This window comes from Rhinoderma darwinii, chromosome 10 (assembly GCF_050947455.1).
Source record: "Rhinoderma darwinii isolate aRhiDar2 chromosome 10, aRhiDar2.hap1, whole genome shotgun sequence".
NCBI lineage: Eukaryota > Metazoa > Chordata > Amphibia > Anura > Rhinodermatidae > Rhinoderma > Rhinoderma darwinii.
Window position 1 is genome coordinate 101408278 of NC_134696.1, and position 17956 is coordinate 101426233.

The 17956-nt window shown below is 40.9% G+C and overlaps 1 protein-coding gene across 2 annotated transcripts; it reads right to left on the minus strand.

Moving 5' to 3' along the window:
• Positions 1-5318: 5318 nt before the first annotated feature.
• Positions 5319-10995, minus strand: LOC142661644 (cysteine-rich venom protein 1-like). Of its 2 annotated transcripts, none has more exons than XM_075839063.1 (5): positions 10824-10995; positions 9083-9282; positions 7396-7453; positions 6498-6530; positions 5319-5659 (listed from the first exon to the last, which is right to left on the minus strand). In XM_075839063.1, the coding sequence occupies exons 3-5, from the start codon at positions 7433-7435 to the stop codon at positions 5457-5459; spliced, it is 276 nt and encodes a 91-aa protein (XP_075695178.1). In that variant the 5' UTR covers positions 7436-7453; positions 9083-9282; positions 10824-10995; the 3' UTR covers positions 5319-5456. The 2 variants fall into 2 exon arrangements, with proteins under 2 accessions (XP_075695178.1, XP_075695177.1); XM_075839062.1 differs by having other exon boundaries at positions 10387-10995.
• Positions 10996-17956: the final 6961 nt, after the last annotated feature.

Below are 17956 nucleotides of genomic sequence, written 5' to 3' on the forward strand. Positions count from 1 at the left end.
TCTTTCAGCACCCTGGACAGTGACTATTTACAGACGTCTCCTAGCAACGCTCCCGTCATTACGGGAGCCCCATTGACTTCCTCAGTCTGGCTGTAGACCTAGAAATACATAGGTCCAGCCAGAATGAAGAAATGTCATGGTAGTAAAAACAATACGCTCCGCAGCACACATAAGATCTGCGGACTTCATTGCGGAATTTTGACTCTCCATTGAAGTCAATGGAGAAATTCCGCCATGAGTCCGCAACCAGTCCGCCACTGCTCCGCAACAGACAGAGCATGCTGCGGACAACAAATTCCGCTCCGCAGCCTATGCTCCGCAGCGGAATTGTACGCATCGTGTAAACGAACACTGCTAAATTAAAGTGAAAGTCAATGGAGAAACGGCTCCGCTGCGGATTAACGCTGCGGAGTGTCCGCAGCGGAATTTAAGTGAAATTCCGCTATGTGTGAACCCGCCCTTAGGGGACACTAACCTTTTGGCTTTGGACCATATGCGTCAATAATTTGCAGAGCTAAAGGAGAGAAAAGAGAGGGAGCTTATTATTAATCCATAAATGTCCTATCCTGATCCTCTTATAAACTGATGGACAAGTAACAGGAAGAATATCTACGGATGTCATTCTCAGGCCTGGGGGACTTTACAGGGGTTTTCTGATTTCAAGTTGTCTGGGATTAGATCAAAAGAATCTTCTGTTTCTTCAGAAACAGCGCCTCTCTTGTCCATAGCCTGTGTCTGGTACTGCAGTTCAGACCAATACACTGGCATGATGATAATTACTTGTATGAATGTGAGCTGCAATACCAGACACAGCCTATGGACAAGAGTGGCGCTGTTTCTGGAAAACCACTTTTTTTTAGCCTCCAATATGAGTCAAAATTAATATATATATATATATAAGATATATAAGATTTGCTTGTGACTGCAGAAAAAACAGGGAGGATTATTAGGATCATTCTCCAGTCTTATGTAACTAAAGATTAATCCTTATAGAATGAAAACATTGCATACTTTGTGTAACTATTCATTTCCTCACCATTTTCAATATCTCTGTTTGCTGAGAGTGAACGTGAACATTCATTTTTTACATTCAGAAACTGAAAAGCCACCCTTCCTTAGTCCTGCTTACACATCTGATGTATTTGTTACAATGTATCAGTGTGGGAAATCAGCTCTAAGCTAAACACAGCAGCAGCATCAGTCTCTCTCCTGCCTGAATGTTCTGTAACTATGTGCTGGAAATTCTGCAACTTTCTAGATGTTATGTTGCAATTCCCCTCTCTGCTTGCCCAAATCCAGAGGCTGATAAAACAGTCTCTCCTAATCCTGCTCACACAGCTGCAGTATGTTACAATGGATCAGTGTAGATAGGAGCTATCAGCCAGGAGTCAGGACAGGAGACAGATTCTACACTGATACATTGTAACAAACCCTCATTTGTATGAGTATGATTAGTCCCGGAAAGGCTGTCAACTTCTCTATGTAAACAAAGCATGTTTCTATTCTTTGCCAGCAAACTGAGATTGTGAAACTGATTAAGTATTGAAACACAAAGTATATTAGAAAATTGCAGAACATATTATATCATGATTATACTTTATTTACATCCAATAGGAAAAGCTCAGACATTCATTAACATGAATTAAAGGGCCAGCAACCCTAAAGACCACAGCTTATAAGAGGAGCGGCAGAAATCAGTCACATATATGGAGGTAAATATCTCTGCGGGATCTCATCACTGGAGAGAAGATGTTATCATGGGGGACAGGTAGGTTTTATTCATCCCACTGAAGAACCCTACAGTCAGCCTCTCCCCACCCTCAATGGCTGATAACAGAGAACAACAGATTACATTTAGCTGCAGAGCACATGCAAGAATATAAAATGTCCTACCACTGACCCTAACATTAGCCCCCCTAACACGCGATCCGACAGTAACCCTGATATTCAGCAGCCGTGCCACTTACCAAATGCAGAAATTAGGAGGATTGTGATCAGTTTAAACATCTTCAATGTCTGACCTCTGACCCGTCTGGACCTCGAAGAAAACAAAATCTGTAAATATTTATTTTCATTTGTTTATCGACCTTTTCCAGATGATCAGCAAAATTGTGGCTGCCAATCACAAGTCTGCAATCTAACCCTCCAACGGTACTGATGATATAAGTGGTAGGTGGCATGCTCTACCTCTGTAGTAGGGGGCATGCTCTACCTCTGTAGTATGTGGTATGCTCTACCTCTGTAGTAGGGGGTATGCTCTACCTCTGTAGTAGGGGGCATGCTCTACCTCTGTAGTAGGGGGCATGCTCTACCTCTGTAGTATGCTCTACCTCTGTAGTATGTGGTATGCTCTACCTCTGTAGTAGGGGGCATGCTCTACCTCTGTAGTAGGGGGCATGCTCTACCTCTGTAGTAGGTGGCATGCTCTACCTCTGTAATAGGGGGCATGCTCTACCTCTGTAGTATGTGGTATTCTACCTCTGTAGTACGTGGTATGATCAACCACTGTAGTAGGGGGCATGCTCTACCTCTGTAGTAGGGGGCATGCTCTACCTCTGTAGTAGGGGGCATGATCTACCTCTGTAGTAGGGGGTATGCTCTACCTCTGTAGTATGTGGCATGCTCTACCTCTGTAGTAGGAGGCATGCTCTACCTCTGTAGTAGGGGGCATGCCCTACCTCTGTAGTAGGGGGCATGCTCTACCTCTGTAGTAGGGGGCATGCCCTACCTCTGTAGCATGTGGTATGCTCTACCTCTGTAGTAGGGGGCATGCTCTACCTCTGTAGTAGGGGGCATGCTCTACCTCTGTAGTAGGGGGCATGCTCTACCTCTGTAGTAGGGGGCATGCTCTACCTCTGTAGTATGTGGTATGCTCTACCTCTGTAGTATGTGGTATACTCTACCTCTGTAGTAGGGGGCATGCTCTACCTCTGTAGTATGTGGTATGCTCTACCTCTGTAGTATGTGGTATGATCAACCACTGTAGTAGGGGGCATGCTCTACCTCTGAAGTAGGGGCATGCTCTACCTCTGTAGTATGTGGTATGCTCTACCTCTGTAGTAGGGGGCATGCTCTACCTCTGTAGTAGGGGGCATGCTCTACCTCTGTAGTAGGGGCATGCTCTACCTCTGTAGTATGTGGTATGCTCTACCTCTGTAGTAGGGGGCATGCCCTACCTCTGTAGTATGTGGTATGCTCTACCTCTGTAGTAGGGGGCATGCTCTACCTCTGTAGTAGGGGGCATGCTCTACTTCTGTAGTAGGGGGCATGTTCTAATTTGGTGGAAGGTCGCCTGCTTTACCTCTGTAGTATGTAAATGTATAGGAGCAAAAAAAGGGGAATATACAGGCGCTGCTTGGTTATAAAATGAACAAATAGATTTATTAGGTAAAAGTAAGGTATAGGACAGATGCTACGCGTTTCAATGCCGGACTGGCGTCTTCATCAGGCAAGTCTGCAGTAGGTGGCATGGTCTGCAGTAGGTGGCATGGTCTGCAGTAGGTGGCATGGTCTGTAGCAGGTGCCATGGTCTGTAGCAGGTGCCATGGTCTGCAGTAGGTGGCATGGTCTGCAGTAGGTGGCATGGTCTGTAGCAGGTGCCATGGTCTGTAGCAGGTGCCATGGTCTGCAGTAGGTGGCATGGTCTGTAGTAGGTGGCATGGTCTGCAGGAGGTGGCATGGTCTGTAGTAGGTGGCATGGTCTGTAGTAGGTGGCATGGTCTGTAGTAGGTACCCACTGGTTGTCTGTATGTATAGAAAAATGGTTGTTATACTCACACTTCTGTATTTGTCTTCTCAATGCAGGAATATTCTTCTTCCCATTCTATTCCCAGTATACATATATATACGTGAAGCAGCAGACACACCCGTTACTTACACACATAATAATTATAATAACATCTCATGAATGAAAACAAACCGGTTTTAATTAAGTAAATATAAGAGAAAAGTCACTTAAGAGTTAAACCTAATCATGTGTCCGGCCCACCGGACCTATCAGAAGAATGAATCACCGCTTATATAAACATATACATTATCCACAGATTTACATGCCGTACACACAATCACTGCTGCAAAGTTCCTTCATTATTTATTTAATATGCAATGGAGCAAAACATAAAAATAGATTGCAAAAGTAATCACGCCCTTTAATTACAAATAACATCAAACCTGTAATAATCAGATGTATGACAAGAATGGCGGCCGGGAACAATGACGAGCGGATAATAATTCCGCGCACTATGACATGGTGGCTTTTTTGGGAAAGCAATATCAGTACTTATCGCATGTCCAATTAGTGCAACAATGCAGGCGCAAAGGTCGGAAACACCCAAAAAATGACAGAAGACGGGCGTTATTATAAAACAAGCTGCCGGGATGTCAAAGAAAGAGAACAAAGATTGTAAACTGCGTCAGTTGCTACAATCTAACCCTTTACTATGAGTGAATTAGGACATTTCTAACTTACACAAGAGAGAAGCGCCCCCTATAGTCAGAAAATGTCAACTCTAGCGTCATGGTAATATCTCATAATGACCTACTTTTCTTTTTTCGCTTATATATGTAGTCATTTTCAGTCTGTAAAATGGAAACATCTGTTTGCACTTGGAAACCGTCAACAAGCAGGGTGGATGCTGTTGACGGATCTTATTGTAGCTAAAGTGTTATTCTTTTGGTTTGTGCAAATTGAGCATATAGCCTGCGAGTCAGCTCATGATAATTCATGTGTGGGTATTCAGAAAAGAATAAGGGGTTAACAAGCTAAGCAGACCTCCCGCCCAATCACAGCAGGAGACCATCATATTCTCAGTGTAGTAAACAGTAACTATTAGTAAGTATAACAGATCCATCACTAGCAGTAAACCAACTTATTGACGGGTTCCATGTAACAATAGATGTTTTTGTGTCAATAGATAAAAAAAAACTGTCTGTCCTACTTGTTGATGGTTTCCATATAACAACTTCAGGTTTTCATTGCGTTACTTCCGGAGGATCTGACTGGTCATGTTATGCTCACACAGGTGCACATTTTGTTAGAGTCACATTACTTTGTCAGAGCTCTCCCCTGTGTGATCCTCTCAAGAAGGTTCACGTTCAGTAACAGCAAGCAGTGTTCTTGAAAAAAGTGGCTTATCTTTCCATTGTACAATGAATAAGATTTATTTGCCGAAACTAGAATATTAGGTGTTCACCATTAAACTCAATGGGAGTCCTCCAGATGTGTAACCCCATGAAGGTCCCCCGATCTGTTAGCATCACATGATTTGTTTATTTCCCATGGGGTTCCACGCCCCTTTAATTGACCACAGAACACAACATTGAAGTCAATACCTGTGTTTATTAGCATTGGGTCTGGTTGTACATTATCAGATGTAGGTATGACATGTTATATAGACGTCGAGGGTTGTTCTCTGTTATATTACGACCCAGCGGCGTCACCGTAGACTTCTCATATATCAGTATCGGTGAAACCTCCGGGGGCAAAAAGAAGGCATAATACATTCACCAGATTTCCCCGATTTAAAGATATACGGAGGGACGCAAAAACAGGCATCCTTGCAATTGAACGAGCAGGCCTTGTTGAGCTGGGTGTAGTAATTGTCGCAGTTTGCCGGGCAGTCGCTTCCACATGACCGATATATCTGGTGGGCGGAGCAATCTACAATAGGAAATAAACAGAATATTACATAAAGGAAAGGTCAAAGAAACCGGGGGAATTATCAATGTGTCAAAGTGGAAAATTGGCGCCAGAGAAAATTGGACGCCATTGCAGGTGTGACATGTTTTGAGAATTACATTGACATCTAAGTCACTTTTGAATGATGTCCCTTTAAGGGGGTGTGGCAGGGGTGGAGCATGTCCATGGCAGGGCGTGACTTGTCTATTGAAATTTGCATAATCAAATCGGACATTTTGCAACTTCTTCGCCTTCGTTTGTACCGATTTTGAATTTTCATCCACAGTTCTCCATTCACATCCAGAGCTGTTCTCAAAGCCTGCCCTTTGAAATATACATTATTTAAGCTCCACCCATGCTGTCAGACATGTGACCTAACAGCTTACTGTATAACGTCTATCTGGACACCCACAATGCACTGCTCTTTGGTAACAGTCAAACAGCAGAATTGTGAATGCAGCTCCGGAGGAGACTAGAGTATAAGGTGAATTAGTTCAAAATGACTCAACATTACTAGGCAGACATGGGACATAAAAATATCATCAGTGCTTGAAATTACAGGCCTGAAAGCTGCAGTCCCTACATCCCTATGACAACAATTCCTGTCCTGTGCTATGAAAGTTCAGCCTTATCAAAGGGGAAAATCAAATTGCCACATCCTCACTGGCTTGAATAGTGGTAGTTATGCATGTATATACATCGTGTATATGTGGACATTGATGCGGATGCTGGGAAATATAAATATATTAGTTTTTATATGTAGCAGGAGGGGATATAAAATGCCAGACCCTCCCCCCCCCCACCCCGACTCGTTACTTACCATGCTGGTCACTGCTAGCCATCGAATGCAGGACTGTAGAGATAAAATAAAACAGCAATTAATTATAAGGAAAAAAAAATGGGGGATAAAAATTCTGTTATTTCATGTCTTTTACTCCATTCACATCCAGAGCTGCTTTCAAAATTCTATTAATTGCCTTTAGAATCAGACACCCCCCTATCTGACATGTAAGATTACAGTTTAGTTCTAATTGGCCAACTGTTATGTTAGCTCCCACAATGCATTGTTCTCTGTTACACAGCAATCAGCAGAATGTAGCTTTGGTTGTGAATGGAGTAAAAATTACATCATACGATTTAAAATCAGTAGGAGATGAGAAATGTAAAATATTTACAAAGATTCTCAAGATGTTATGTAGATGTTAAATGTGGCAAAAAAATGTTTCCTTTAGGTCTGGTTCACACAGTGCAGATTTGCTGCAGATTTTTCCTGTATTTTTCAAGCCAAAATCAGTAATGGAGCCTGAACAGAAGAAATATATTAAAGAAGGCCTCAAAGGTCTGTTCTACTGAATCCCATTCTGGTTTGGCTTAAAAATGCAAACACAATCTGAAGCAAATCTGCACTGTGTGAACAAGGAGCTGTAATATTTGCACCCGACAACCCGGTTATAATAGTAAAGGGTGAAAATGCAAATAGAGTAGAGATGAGCTTATAAAGTGATAGTACAATATGTGGCGATCTGTGACGTTACATTGACATAAAGTGTAAAAACAAACAAACGAATAAGGCGTCGTAATCAATAGCGCAGTCGACTGCGGGTTCCCCTGATGGAAAGGTCTGACAGAACCCCCCGACGCAGATGTGAACGAAGCCTAAAACAGTACTAATCTCAGCTCTGCTACATCTGTAGGCATTATTGTTGTTGAGTGCTTACCCAGGGAGAAAAGAACGAACAATGTGCACACTTTCAGCATGTTTATGCTTTAGATAGTCTAAAATGAAATAAAAAAAATATATAATAGTAATAATAATAATAAAACAAATAATAAATAATAATAACAACAACAACACATCATAGTAATAATATAAATAAAACAAATTCATAATAATAAATATAATAATATACTGATACCAATATAATAAATAATGTACTGATAATAATAATATAACATGACTAATATACTGATACTAATATAATATATAATAATATACTAATATAATATAATAATATACTGATAATACTAATATAACATAATATAATATAATAAGATACTAATATAACATAATAATAAACTGTACCAAATCCCAGCTCGACCGCAGGACTAATGACCTGAACTAACAATGTCATAGATCCCTAAAATGCTCTTAGTGCGGGTTATTAGACCCACAGTTGGGCAAAAATTTTCCCGTATTACGCTTACGTGAAACCAGCATTATCCCAGGATCTGATAATTCAGAATCTCATAGTCCGGCACTTGAATGAATCTAAAATATCCTCTGACCAGAAATAGAAGAAGAGCCGAGAGAGAACCAATTAGGAAACTCCTGTATTATAGCTGGATTGTTTTTTTATTATTTTCTCTTATTTGGGGTTTTGAGCCTTAGCCCTCTAAATAAACTTACATTTTTTTAACCTTTCTTTGACCGTACAATAATCCAGAATATTTTATAATAAATAAGGATGAGAGAATTTTTCCGAAATCCATTTTGAGGCCGATTCTATCGAATTAGCTGGTAAAGTCTGAATAAATTTGCCGCGAATCGCCAGTGCCCACGATTGCCCTATCTGACTCGCTGAGGACTTCCAGGACTGTATCCGACTTGGGAGAGCAGGATAGTCCAGTATTTTATTTTTTTATCTCCTCTTCTCCCCAAGAGAACCCCAAAAGTTTTGAATTTCATCAAATCCGAAACTTTTTGGAAATTTTTACTGAATTTGATTTGTTTAAAATTGAGTCGCTCATCTCTAATAATAAGGCTTCCCATTAACGGACCTGATAGATCCTGGATTACCATGTCTTCTGAATTTTCAAAAAGTATATCAAACTCTTTTGTAAGGTTAGAATCGTCCCATTTAGAAAACCCATTTTCATACATCCCATTATAGAATTCTGTTAATAGAGGGGGGTCTTCTGTCCAGCATCTCCATCTCATGGTCAGAGTGGGGAGCGGTTACAAAGAGCGTCTCTCTCTCTCTCTGGAGGACCTGTCCTATCCTGTATTACACATTATTTTGAATGGACACTGTGCAATACTTAATTTCTCCTGTGGTGGCACTGCAGGCAAATTGAGCACTTACTGCCAGGTTTTTCAACAGATTACATCTGATCACTGGGGATCTGAGCAGGAGGACACTTTATGATCGTATGGATTTTCCAAAGCAGGTGGCGCTATGCTAACATTATTCCTGGACTATCCCTTTAAATTAGTTGCACTGTGTATATATGTATATATATATATATATATATATATATATATATATATATATATATATATACATATATATATATATATATATATATATATATACATACTCTGTATAAATAGTAGCTAGAAATAAAACTGGTAACGTTTACGCCTATGCCTTTGTTTTCCCCCGTTTTTAGTGCCGTCATACTCACATGTACAGACAAGAGGAGTTTCCAACGGGAGACACGACACAACAAGGCAGATCCTGGACAACATCAATTTATATAGGACTGATTTTCAGGGGTGGAGATGAGAGTCCCTGGTATTGGTCCAGTCCTGATGAGGATGTTTGTTCCCTGGGTCACTTGGTTGGTGGTTTTTGGATAACTCATGTGGATGTAAACTGAGCCAACTCCAATTCAGAGAGCAGAGAAATCAAATCACAGCATTTTTTTTTTTACAAATTCTTTTAAAAAAAATTCAAAAATAAATTGAAAAAAAAAATCACAAAAAAGACCCCAAACACCACCCCCAAAAAGAAAAAAAGTATGACGATGGCAAAAGTTAACAATATGTATATTTTATATTTATATATCTGCTCTGCCTTTACAATTTTTTTTTGTAGTCGGTTTTGTTAAGCCCCCCCAGGTCCACTCTATATGGTAACCTGGCCCTGGGGGACCTAATCACTCAACAGAGACAAAAAAACTGGTGGTCCAGGCCAGGTAAATAGCTCGTATGCAGACCTATGTGTCTCCATGGTTACAGACTACAAATAAACCGTGTGTAGTCAGATCCAGCAGTCATGTGTTTTTCCACTCATTCTACCTCCTCTTATTGATCACCTACAGACGTAGAGTAGAAGAGGGGAGAAATAAAAAATAGTAAGGGCTCGTTCAAAAGAACTATACGTGGTCCCTGTGACGGCCGTTAAAACAACGGCCGTCACACGGACTCATGTATTTTGATGGGGCCGTTCACACGACCGTTGTTTCAGCGGAGTGTGTGAAGGGTCCGTGAAAAAATAGGTCACGTACTTTTTCAGAGTGAATGAGGTATAAAATATCCCATTTACATGCATTGCCGATTCTGCACCTAATTCCTGACACTATTAACAATGTGTGAACATAGCCTAATTGTCTCATCTCTAGCCCCAATGTAGGTGACTTGGACAGGACATTGCAAATAGTCTTTATTACAAAGCTTCTCCAGTTTTGCGTATACAGCTTTAATGCAGAACTATGTGTCTCCATGGTAACAGACTACAAATAAACCCTGTGTAGTCAGACTCTGCAGTCATGTCTAACCCCACTCATTCTACCTCCTCTTATTGATAACCTACAGACAGTAGAGGAGGGGGCAGATGGAAGACAGTAACACATGTTATAACATGTAATACATGTAATACATGTTATAAACCTGCAGGGGGCGATATATAATTGCTGTTTAGCAATTTTCTGTTACATTGTTATTTCTATGGACTCTATTACATAAGCTCAGTGGTTAGCACTGTCACCTTGCATCACTGGAGTCCCGGGTTCAAATCCGAGCAGGTAACATCTGCGAGGAGTTTTGCATGTGATTTCATTGGTTCCTTCTTCAGTCTTAAAAATGTATGGGTAGATAGATTAACTTTCTATGGAATTAGCACTAATTTCTGAGAAATATGGACCCACCGGGGTCAGAGACAGATGTCATTTTATATATTTCCTGGACAATATGGCGGTGTTTGCAGTTTTGAATACCCCCATCGTATTTGTAGTGACCCAGTTAGGGTATGTTCACACGACCTATAACATGTTGCTATGTCGGCCGAGGTGAACTTCAAGAGTGAAAAGATGGGTTAATATGGGTTGCTAGGTTAGTGCCCCTGGTTGCTATGGGGATCGCTCAACCTTGAGTGAAGGCCGCCATGACCTATCAGAGGAGGGAATAAGGTTGGCGGGTCCTTACTTTTCTATGGGGATCGTTAAGTTTGATGTGAGAGGCGAAGCAGAGAGACGGGTTGGCGTCCTTGGTTGCTGTGGAAACCGCACGGAGACTACGGAAGCCTGGAGGGATCAAATTGGTTGTGATGGGTTGGGAGCTTTGCTTATAACAGCGTTCTCCGTTTCTTTGGTGACCAGCTAAGTTCCGGATAGGTAGATATAGGAGGCAAGCGTTAGTTTGAATGCGAGCCCCCTTGCGGTATTTCTGCTACAGATCCGCGATCGTTAATCAAGAGGATGGAGTGCGGTTGTTAATCCAAACTGCTGGGTGTGAATGATACCCACTAAGGCCCCATGCACATGGCCGTGCCCGTAATCACGGCCTGCGATTGCGGGCACGGCCGGCTGCTGACGGCCACCCGCAGGTTCGGGCCATACTCCAATACAAAGTATGGGAGCACGGCCCGTAAAACACGGAAAAACGGACATGCTCCATGATGCCCACCACAGTTCTACGGCACGGACACCCATCCTTAGCAATACGGGAAGGTGTCCGAGGCCAAAAGAACTGAATGGGTCCGTAAATGCCAACCGTATTCCGGTCCGCAATTATAGACAATATTTACGGTCATGTGAACGGGGACTTACATAAAGGAGTTGGTGTATTCCCGAATATTTCAGCGGAGCGGATCCCCTGGTTGTTTAAAAACGTTAACAGGGAGAAAAAAATATTTATATATAAATGTTTCGTCATCGGGAATGATGGTGGTGGATGGAAAATATGGGGAGGGGGAGGGAAGGAGACTTTGTGGGGGTGTTAGGGGTCTGCAAAGAGGGGAAATTAACAATCACATCTTGATGACAAGAATCTGACCCATTGTGTTGGGGGGCTCAGAAGTAAGTAGTGGCAGTAACCGTGTAGTGATCTACATGTATGGCATGTAACCCCCACCTATCAGAACATATGCCATAAATAGGGGGTACCCCTTTAACGAAAAAAACCTTTAGGGCCCGGTTGTCTGGCCAGAGGATAAACATGGTAGAAATGATTAATGAAGTGACCCGCATCCTGGAGGTGACCCTGACCCGATCTCTAGACTCCTGCCAACAAAGTCACTGGGTCTTCTGGTGTTTGGAAATCTTCAGCGGATGCCACAGGGGGATCGGAACAGAAAATTGATATTGTCATTGTATATTTTAAAGCAAGAGTGAGAAATCTTTTGAGGGCCACAATGTCATAGAGGCCCCAATAAAACCACTCTGCAGAATGTACAATATTTCACAGAATAATGTTTTATTCTCTGGTTAGGCAGAAAGTTACATTTAGAGAGAGCAATGCATTGTGGGAGATCAGAGGACGGATTAAGAAGGCCACATGACCTGACATGCAAAAACGTATACACATTCCAAAAATAAACCAATAGATTTTTTAAATTCCACTTTGGGTGTGAATGGAGGAGAAAAATAAGTACAAAATAAGAAAAATGTCATGGCAAAAACTCTTGGGGGCCTCTTATTTCTTATATCAGGGTCCTTGAAGCACAAAGGCCCTTATGATATCTAGTACCTGTTATTTGGCATCTGGTATAGTGGTATTATTTTGATGCTGTGTGGCAGTATTATGTGGGCACATTTGGTGGGTTTAGTAGTAACCACATCTTGGCACTACTTTGATGTCACTGTTATGTGTGCAGTGTATGGAGGTATGATATGTGCATTGTATGAAGGTATGATATGGGCATTGTATGGAGGTATGATGTGTGCACTGTATGAAGGTATGATGTGTGCACTGTATGGAGGTATGATGTGTGCACTGTATGAAGGTTTTATGTGTGCACTGTATGGAGGTATGATGTGTGCACTGTATGAAGGTATGATGTGTTCACTGTATGAAGGTATGATGTGTGCTTTGTATGGCAGTATGATGTGTGCTTTGTATGGCAGTATGATGTGTGCACTGTATGGATGTATTATGTGAGCACTGTATGAAGGTATTAAGTGTGCACTGTATCACTGTATGGAGGTATGATGTATGCACTGTATGAAGGCATTATGTGATCACTGTATGGAGGTATTATGTGTGCATTGTATGAAGGCATTATGTGATCACTGTATGAAGGTATTATGTGTGCATTGTATGGAGGTATGATGTGTGCATTGTATGAATGTATTATGTGTGCACTGTATGAAGGTATTATGTGTGCATTGTATGAAGGTATTATGTGAGCACTGTATGAAGGTTTTATGTGTGCACTGTATGGAGGTATGATGTGTGCACTGTATGAAGCTATGATATGTGCATCGTATGGAGGTATGATGCGTGCACTGTATGGAGGTATTATGTGAGCACTGTATGAAAGTATGATATGGGCATTGTATGAAGGTATGATATATGCACTGTATGAAGGTATTATGTGTGCACTGTATGGAAGTATGATGTTTGCACGGTATGGAGGTATGATGTGTGCACTGTATGGAGGTATGATGTATGCACTGTATGGAGGTATGGTAAGGTATGATGTGTGCACTGTATGAAGGTATGATGTGTGCTTTGTATGGCAGTATGATGTGTGATGTGTGCACTGTATGGATGTATTATGTGAGCACTGTATGAAGGTATTAAGTGTGCACTGTATGAAGGTACTAAGTGTGCACTGTATCACTGTATGGAGGTATTATGTGTGCATTGTATGAAGGCATTATGTGATCACTGTATGGAGGTATTATGTGTGCATTGTATGAAGGCATTATGTGATCACTGTATGGAGGTATTATGTGTGCATTGTATGGAGGTATGATGTGTGCATTGTATGAATGTATTATGTGAGCACTGTATGAAGGTATTAAGTGTGCACTGTATCACTGTATGGAGGTATTATGTGTGCATTGTATGAAGGCATTATGTGATCACTGTATGGAGGTATTATGTGTGCATTGTATGAAGGCATTATGTGATCACTGTATGGAGGTATTATGTGTGCATTGTATGGAGGTATGATGTGTGCATTGTATGAATGTATTATGTGTGCACTGTATGATGGTATTATGTGTACATTGTATGAAGGTATTATGTGAGCACTGTATGAAGGTTTTATGTGTGCACTGTATGGAGGTATGATGTGTGCACTGTATGAAGGTATGATGTGTGCACTGTATGAAGGTATGATGTGTGCATTGTATGAATGTATTTTGTGTGCATTGTATGAAGGTATTATGTGTGAACTGTATGAAGGTATGATGTGTGCACTGTATGAAGATATGATGTGTGCATTGTATGAAGGTATGATGTGTGCATTGTATGAAGGTATGAGGTGTGCATTGTATGAAGGCATTATGTGTGCATTGTATGGAGGTATTATGTGTGCACTGTATGAAGGTATTATGTGTGCACTGTATGAAGGTATGGTATGTGCATTGTATGGAGGGATTATGTGTGTACTATATGGAGGTATTATGGAGGTATGAAATGTGCACTCTATGGAGATACAGTATTATGTAACAACTATATAAAAATACTATGTGTGCACTGTATGAATGTATGATGTGTGCACTGTATGAAGGTATGATGTGTGCATTGTATGAATGTATTTTGTGTGCATTGTATGAAGGTATTATGTGTGAACTGTATGAAGGTATGATGTGTGCATTGTATGAAGGCATTATGTGTGCATTGTATGAAGGTATGATGTGTGCACTGTATGAAGGTATGATGTGTGCATTGTATGAAGGTATGAGGTGTGCATTGTATGAAGGTATGATGTGTGCACTGTATGAAGGTATGATGTGTGCATTGTATGAAGGTATGAGGTGTGCATTGTATGAAGGTATGATGTGTGCACTGTATGAAGGTATGAGGTGTGCATTGTATGAAGATATGATGTGTGCATTGTATGAAGGTATGAGGTGTGCACTGTATGAAGGTATGAGGTGTGCATTGTATGAAGACATTATGTGTGCATTGTATGGAGGTATTACGTGTGCACTGTATGAAGGTATTATGTGTGCACTGTATGAAGGTATGGTGTGTGCATTGTATGGAGGTATTATGTGTGTACTATATGGAGGTATTATGTAGGCACTGTATGGAGGTATTATGTGTGCACTGCATGGAGGTATGAAATGTGCACTCTATGGAGATACAGTATTATGTAACAACTATATAAAAATACTATGTGTGCACTGTATAAAGCTATTATGTGGGCACTTTATGAAGGCATTATATCTATGCTGTATGGAGGCATTTTGTGTTCACTGAATATAGCTATTATGTGGGCACTATATAATGCTATTATGTATGCAATGTATGGAGACATTTGGTGGGCACTGTATGAAGATACTATGTGGGCACTGTATAAAAGTATTATGTGTACACTGTATGAAACTACTGATTGGGCACTGTATAAAGCTATTATGTGTACACTATATGAAGGTATTGTGTATACACTGTATGGAGGTATTATGTGGTCAATGTATGAAGGTATAATGTGGGCTCTGTATAACGCTATTATGTGTACATTATATGAAGCTATTATGTATGAACTGTATGATGGTATTATGTGGGCACTGTATAACGCTATTATGTGGGCACTATATGTAGCTATTATGTATGCACTGTATGATGGTATTATGTGGGCACTATATGAAGCTATTATGTATGCACTGTATGATGGTATTATATTTGCACTGTATGAAGCTATTATGTATGCACTGTATGATGGTATTATATGTGCACTGTATGAAGCTATTATGTATGCACTGTATGATGGTATTATATTTGCACTGTATGAAGCTATTATGTATGCACTGTATGATGGTATTATATGTGCACTGTATGAAGCTATTATGTATGCACTGTATGATGGTATTATATGTGCACTGTATGAAGCTATTATGTATGCACTGTATGATGGTATTATGTGGGCACTATATGAAGCTATTATGTATGCACTGTATGATGGTATTATGTGGGCACTATATGAAGCTATTATGTATGCACTGTATGATGGTATTATGTGGGCACTATATGAAGCTATTATGTATGCACTGTATGATGGTATTATATGTGCACTGTATGAAGCTATTATGTGTGTACTATACGAAGCTACTATGTGAGTACATTATAATGGTCTTATGTGGGCACTATTTAGAAGCAGCAGCCTCCTTAGACATTGATCTGACCCCGTTCATCTTCCAGTAATGCGCTGTGTATGGCGAGCTACTATATATGCCCCGGCGTCCATACTTATAGAAAAAGTTATATCAGTCAATTTTATTGCTACACCCGCTACCCAACCCTTATAAGTGGCCCCAACTCATATATCAATATCATTTTTTATAGCTATTGTAGTATCTATCGCCATATATTTGCTGCACATAACAATAATGAATCCCCAGTAAATGGATGTCCTGGAATTCTTCTCTTCTAATGAAACATTTCTAGTTATTTCTGTGGGAAAGCTGGGTGACAACTATGACCACCATTACAGCCCCCATACAGCTTGTCACACAGCTTTCCAAGGTCCTGAGTGGCATGTGATTAATGGGGTGCATTGTATATAGTTATATAAATGGGCAGATTTGTGCAGAGTTCTGAGAAAGCTGGGTGACAACTATGACCACCATTACAGCCCCCATACAGCTTGTCACACAGCTTTCCAAGGTCCTGAGTGGAATATGAGTAATGGAGTGCATTGTATACAATTGTATAAATGGGCAGATTTGTGCAGAGGTCTGAGAAAGCTGGGTGACACCCCCTGTGGGTGCTGCTATGGTGACCTTACTGGTTGTCACCCAGCTTTCTGGGTAACTGAAAAAATGCTACATCGGATTGTTAATGAAGGCTGAGAGCTAGGAGGGTAAATATACTGTGTAAATATGTTAGGAAAGTCACCGTAACCCGACCTTTAAACAGATAATGGGAGTTTTATCAGAGCGCTGGGATGATGGGCGGATGATGAGCACAGCAGTCGTATCTCTATACTGTGAAGGTTTCTACGTCAGCAATGCTTTTGGAGAACGCAGATTCCAGACCTTCCTCTATAATATATGTACGGAGTGCGGCAGAAGCAGCCGGACGCGCAGCTCATAGAGCAGAAGGCTGGAGGGGTGTCAAGATTTTCACAATTTTTTGGGCAGGAGCTTCCACATTCTCTCCAGACTTGATGCTGCAAATGGCATCTTCCCTCTATGGGAAAAATAAAGATATATGTAAGGCTCTGTTCACATCTGCATCGTAATTCAGTTTATAACAGAAGCCACAACGCAGAGCCGGATCCGTCATACCAACCATACCGTCAGTGCCCGACGGACTCCATTGAGTTAAATCGGTCCATGGCGGTTCCGTCACGGTGTCCGTCATTTTGCATAAATAAATCTTAATGATTATATGAGGAGAAGCGCTGCAACTTTCTAATATGCTTTGCGTTTCGATTCCTCACCAAGATCTCTGCTTGCTGTCCGTGAATGGGAGCCTTCTTGTTTATATCAAAAGTTTGTTGCCAGACCCAATAAGTTCCGCAGCTGAGGGTTTGTTGCAATTATGTCTAATCTAGACAATCTTTTGTGAGCTAAACTCCCTGGACTCAAGACTGAAACATTTTAACTGCACTGATACATTGTAACAAATCAGGACAGGGGAGATATTTGTGCTACTTTACATAGAAATTTCTAGACTGGATACAAATGTAACAACAGCTGTGAGAAATAGCAGGACAGGTTTTCAGCCTCTGAATATCAAAGAAAATGTTCCCATTCACTGACAGTAAACAGAGATCTTGATAATGGTGAGAAATTGAAACACAAAGTATGTAAGGAAGTTGTAGAACCTTTCATGACCCAGTTATTACGTTTTTCTGACATAGGACTGGAATAGAAGAGACGAGCAAATTTTTCGAAATTTATTTTGGGTCGGGTTTGATCGAATCAGCCCGTTCCATTTGAAATATTCAGAATAAATTCACCGCAAATTGCAAGTCCCCCTAAAATAAAATAAAAAATCTTACTCACCTTCCCTGGCCCCCATTGGCCCTGCTCCCATTGGCTGGTTTAACAAACACCAAAGAAACACCAGCCAATAGGAGTATGGACGCTTTTTTTTCTTCTCCTCAGCCAAAAATCTGCACCGATTTAGCGCGGACTTTCGCCCGGAATCTGTATAAT

Bases quoted from the DNA above. Each gene is read 5' to 3' on its own strand.
- LOC142661644 (XM_075839063.1), bottom strand. From the start codon at position 7,435: ATGCTGAAAGTGTGCACATTGTTCGTTCTTTTCTCCCTGG. The intron at 6,531-7,395 runs GTAAGCACTCAA...TTATCTCTACAG, and splicing joins GTTCGTTCTTTTCTCCCTGG to TCCTGCATTCGATGGCTAGC. The intron at 5,660-6,497 runs GTAAGTAACGAG...TTCCTATTGTAG, and splicing joins GGCTAGCAGTGACCAGCATG to ATTGCTCCGCCCACCAGATA.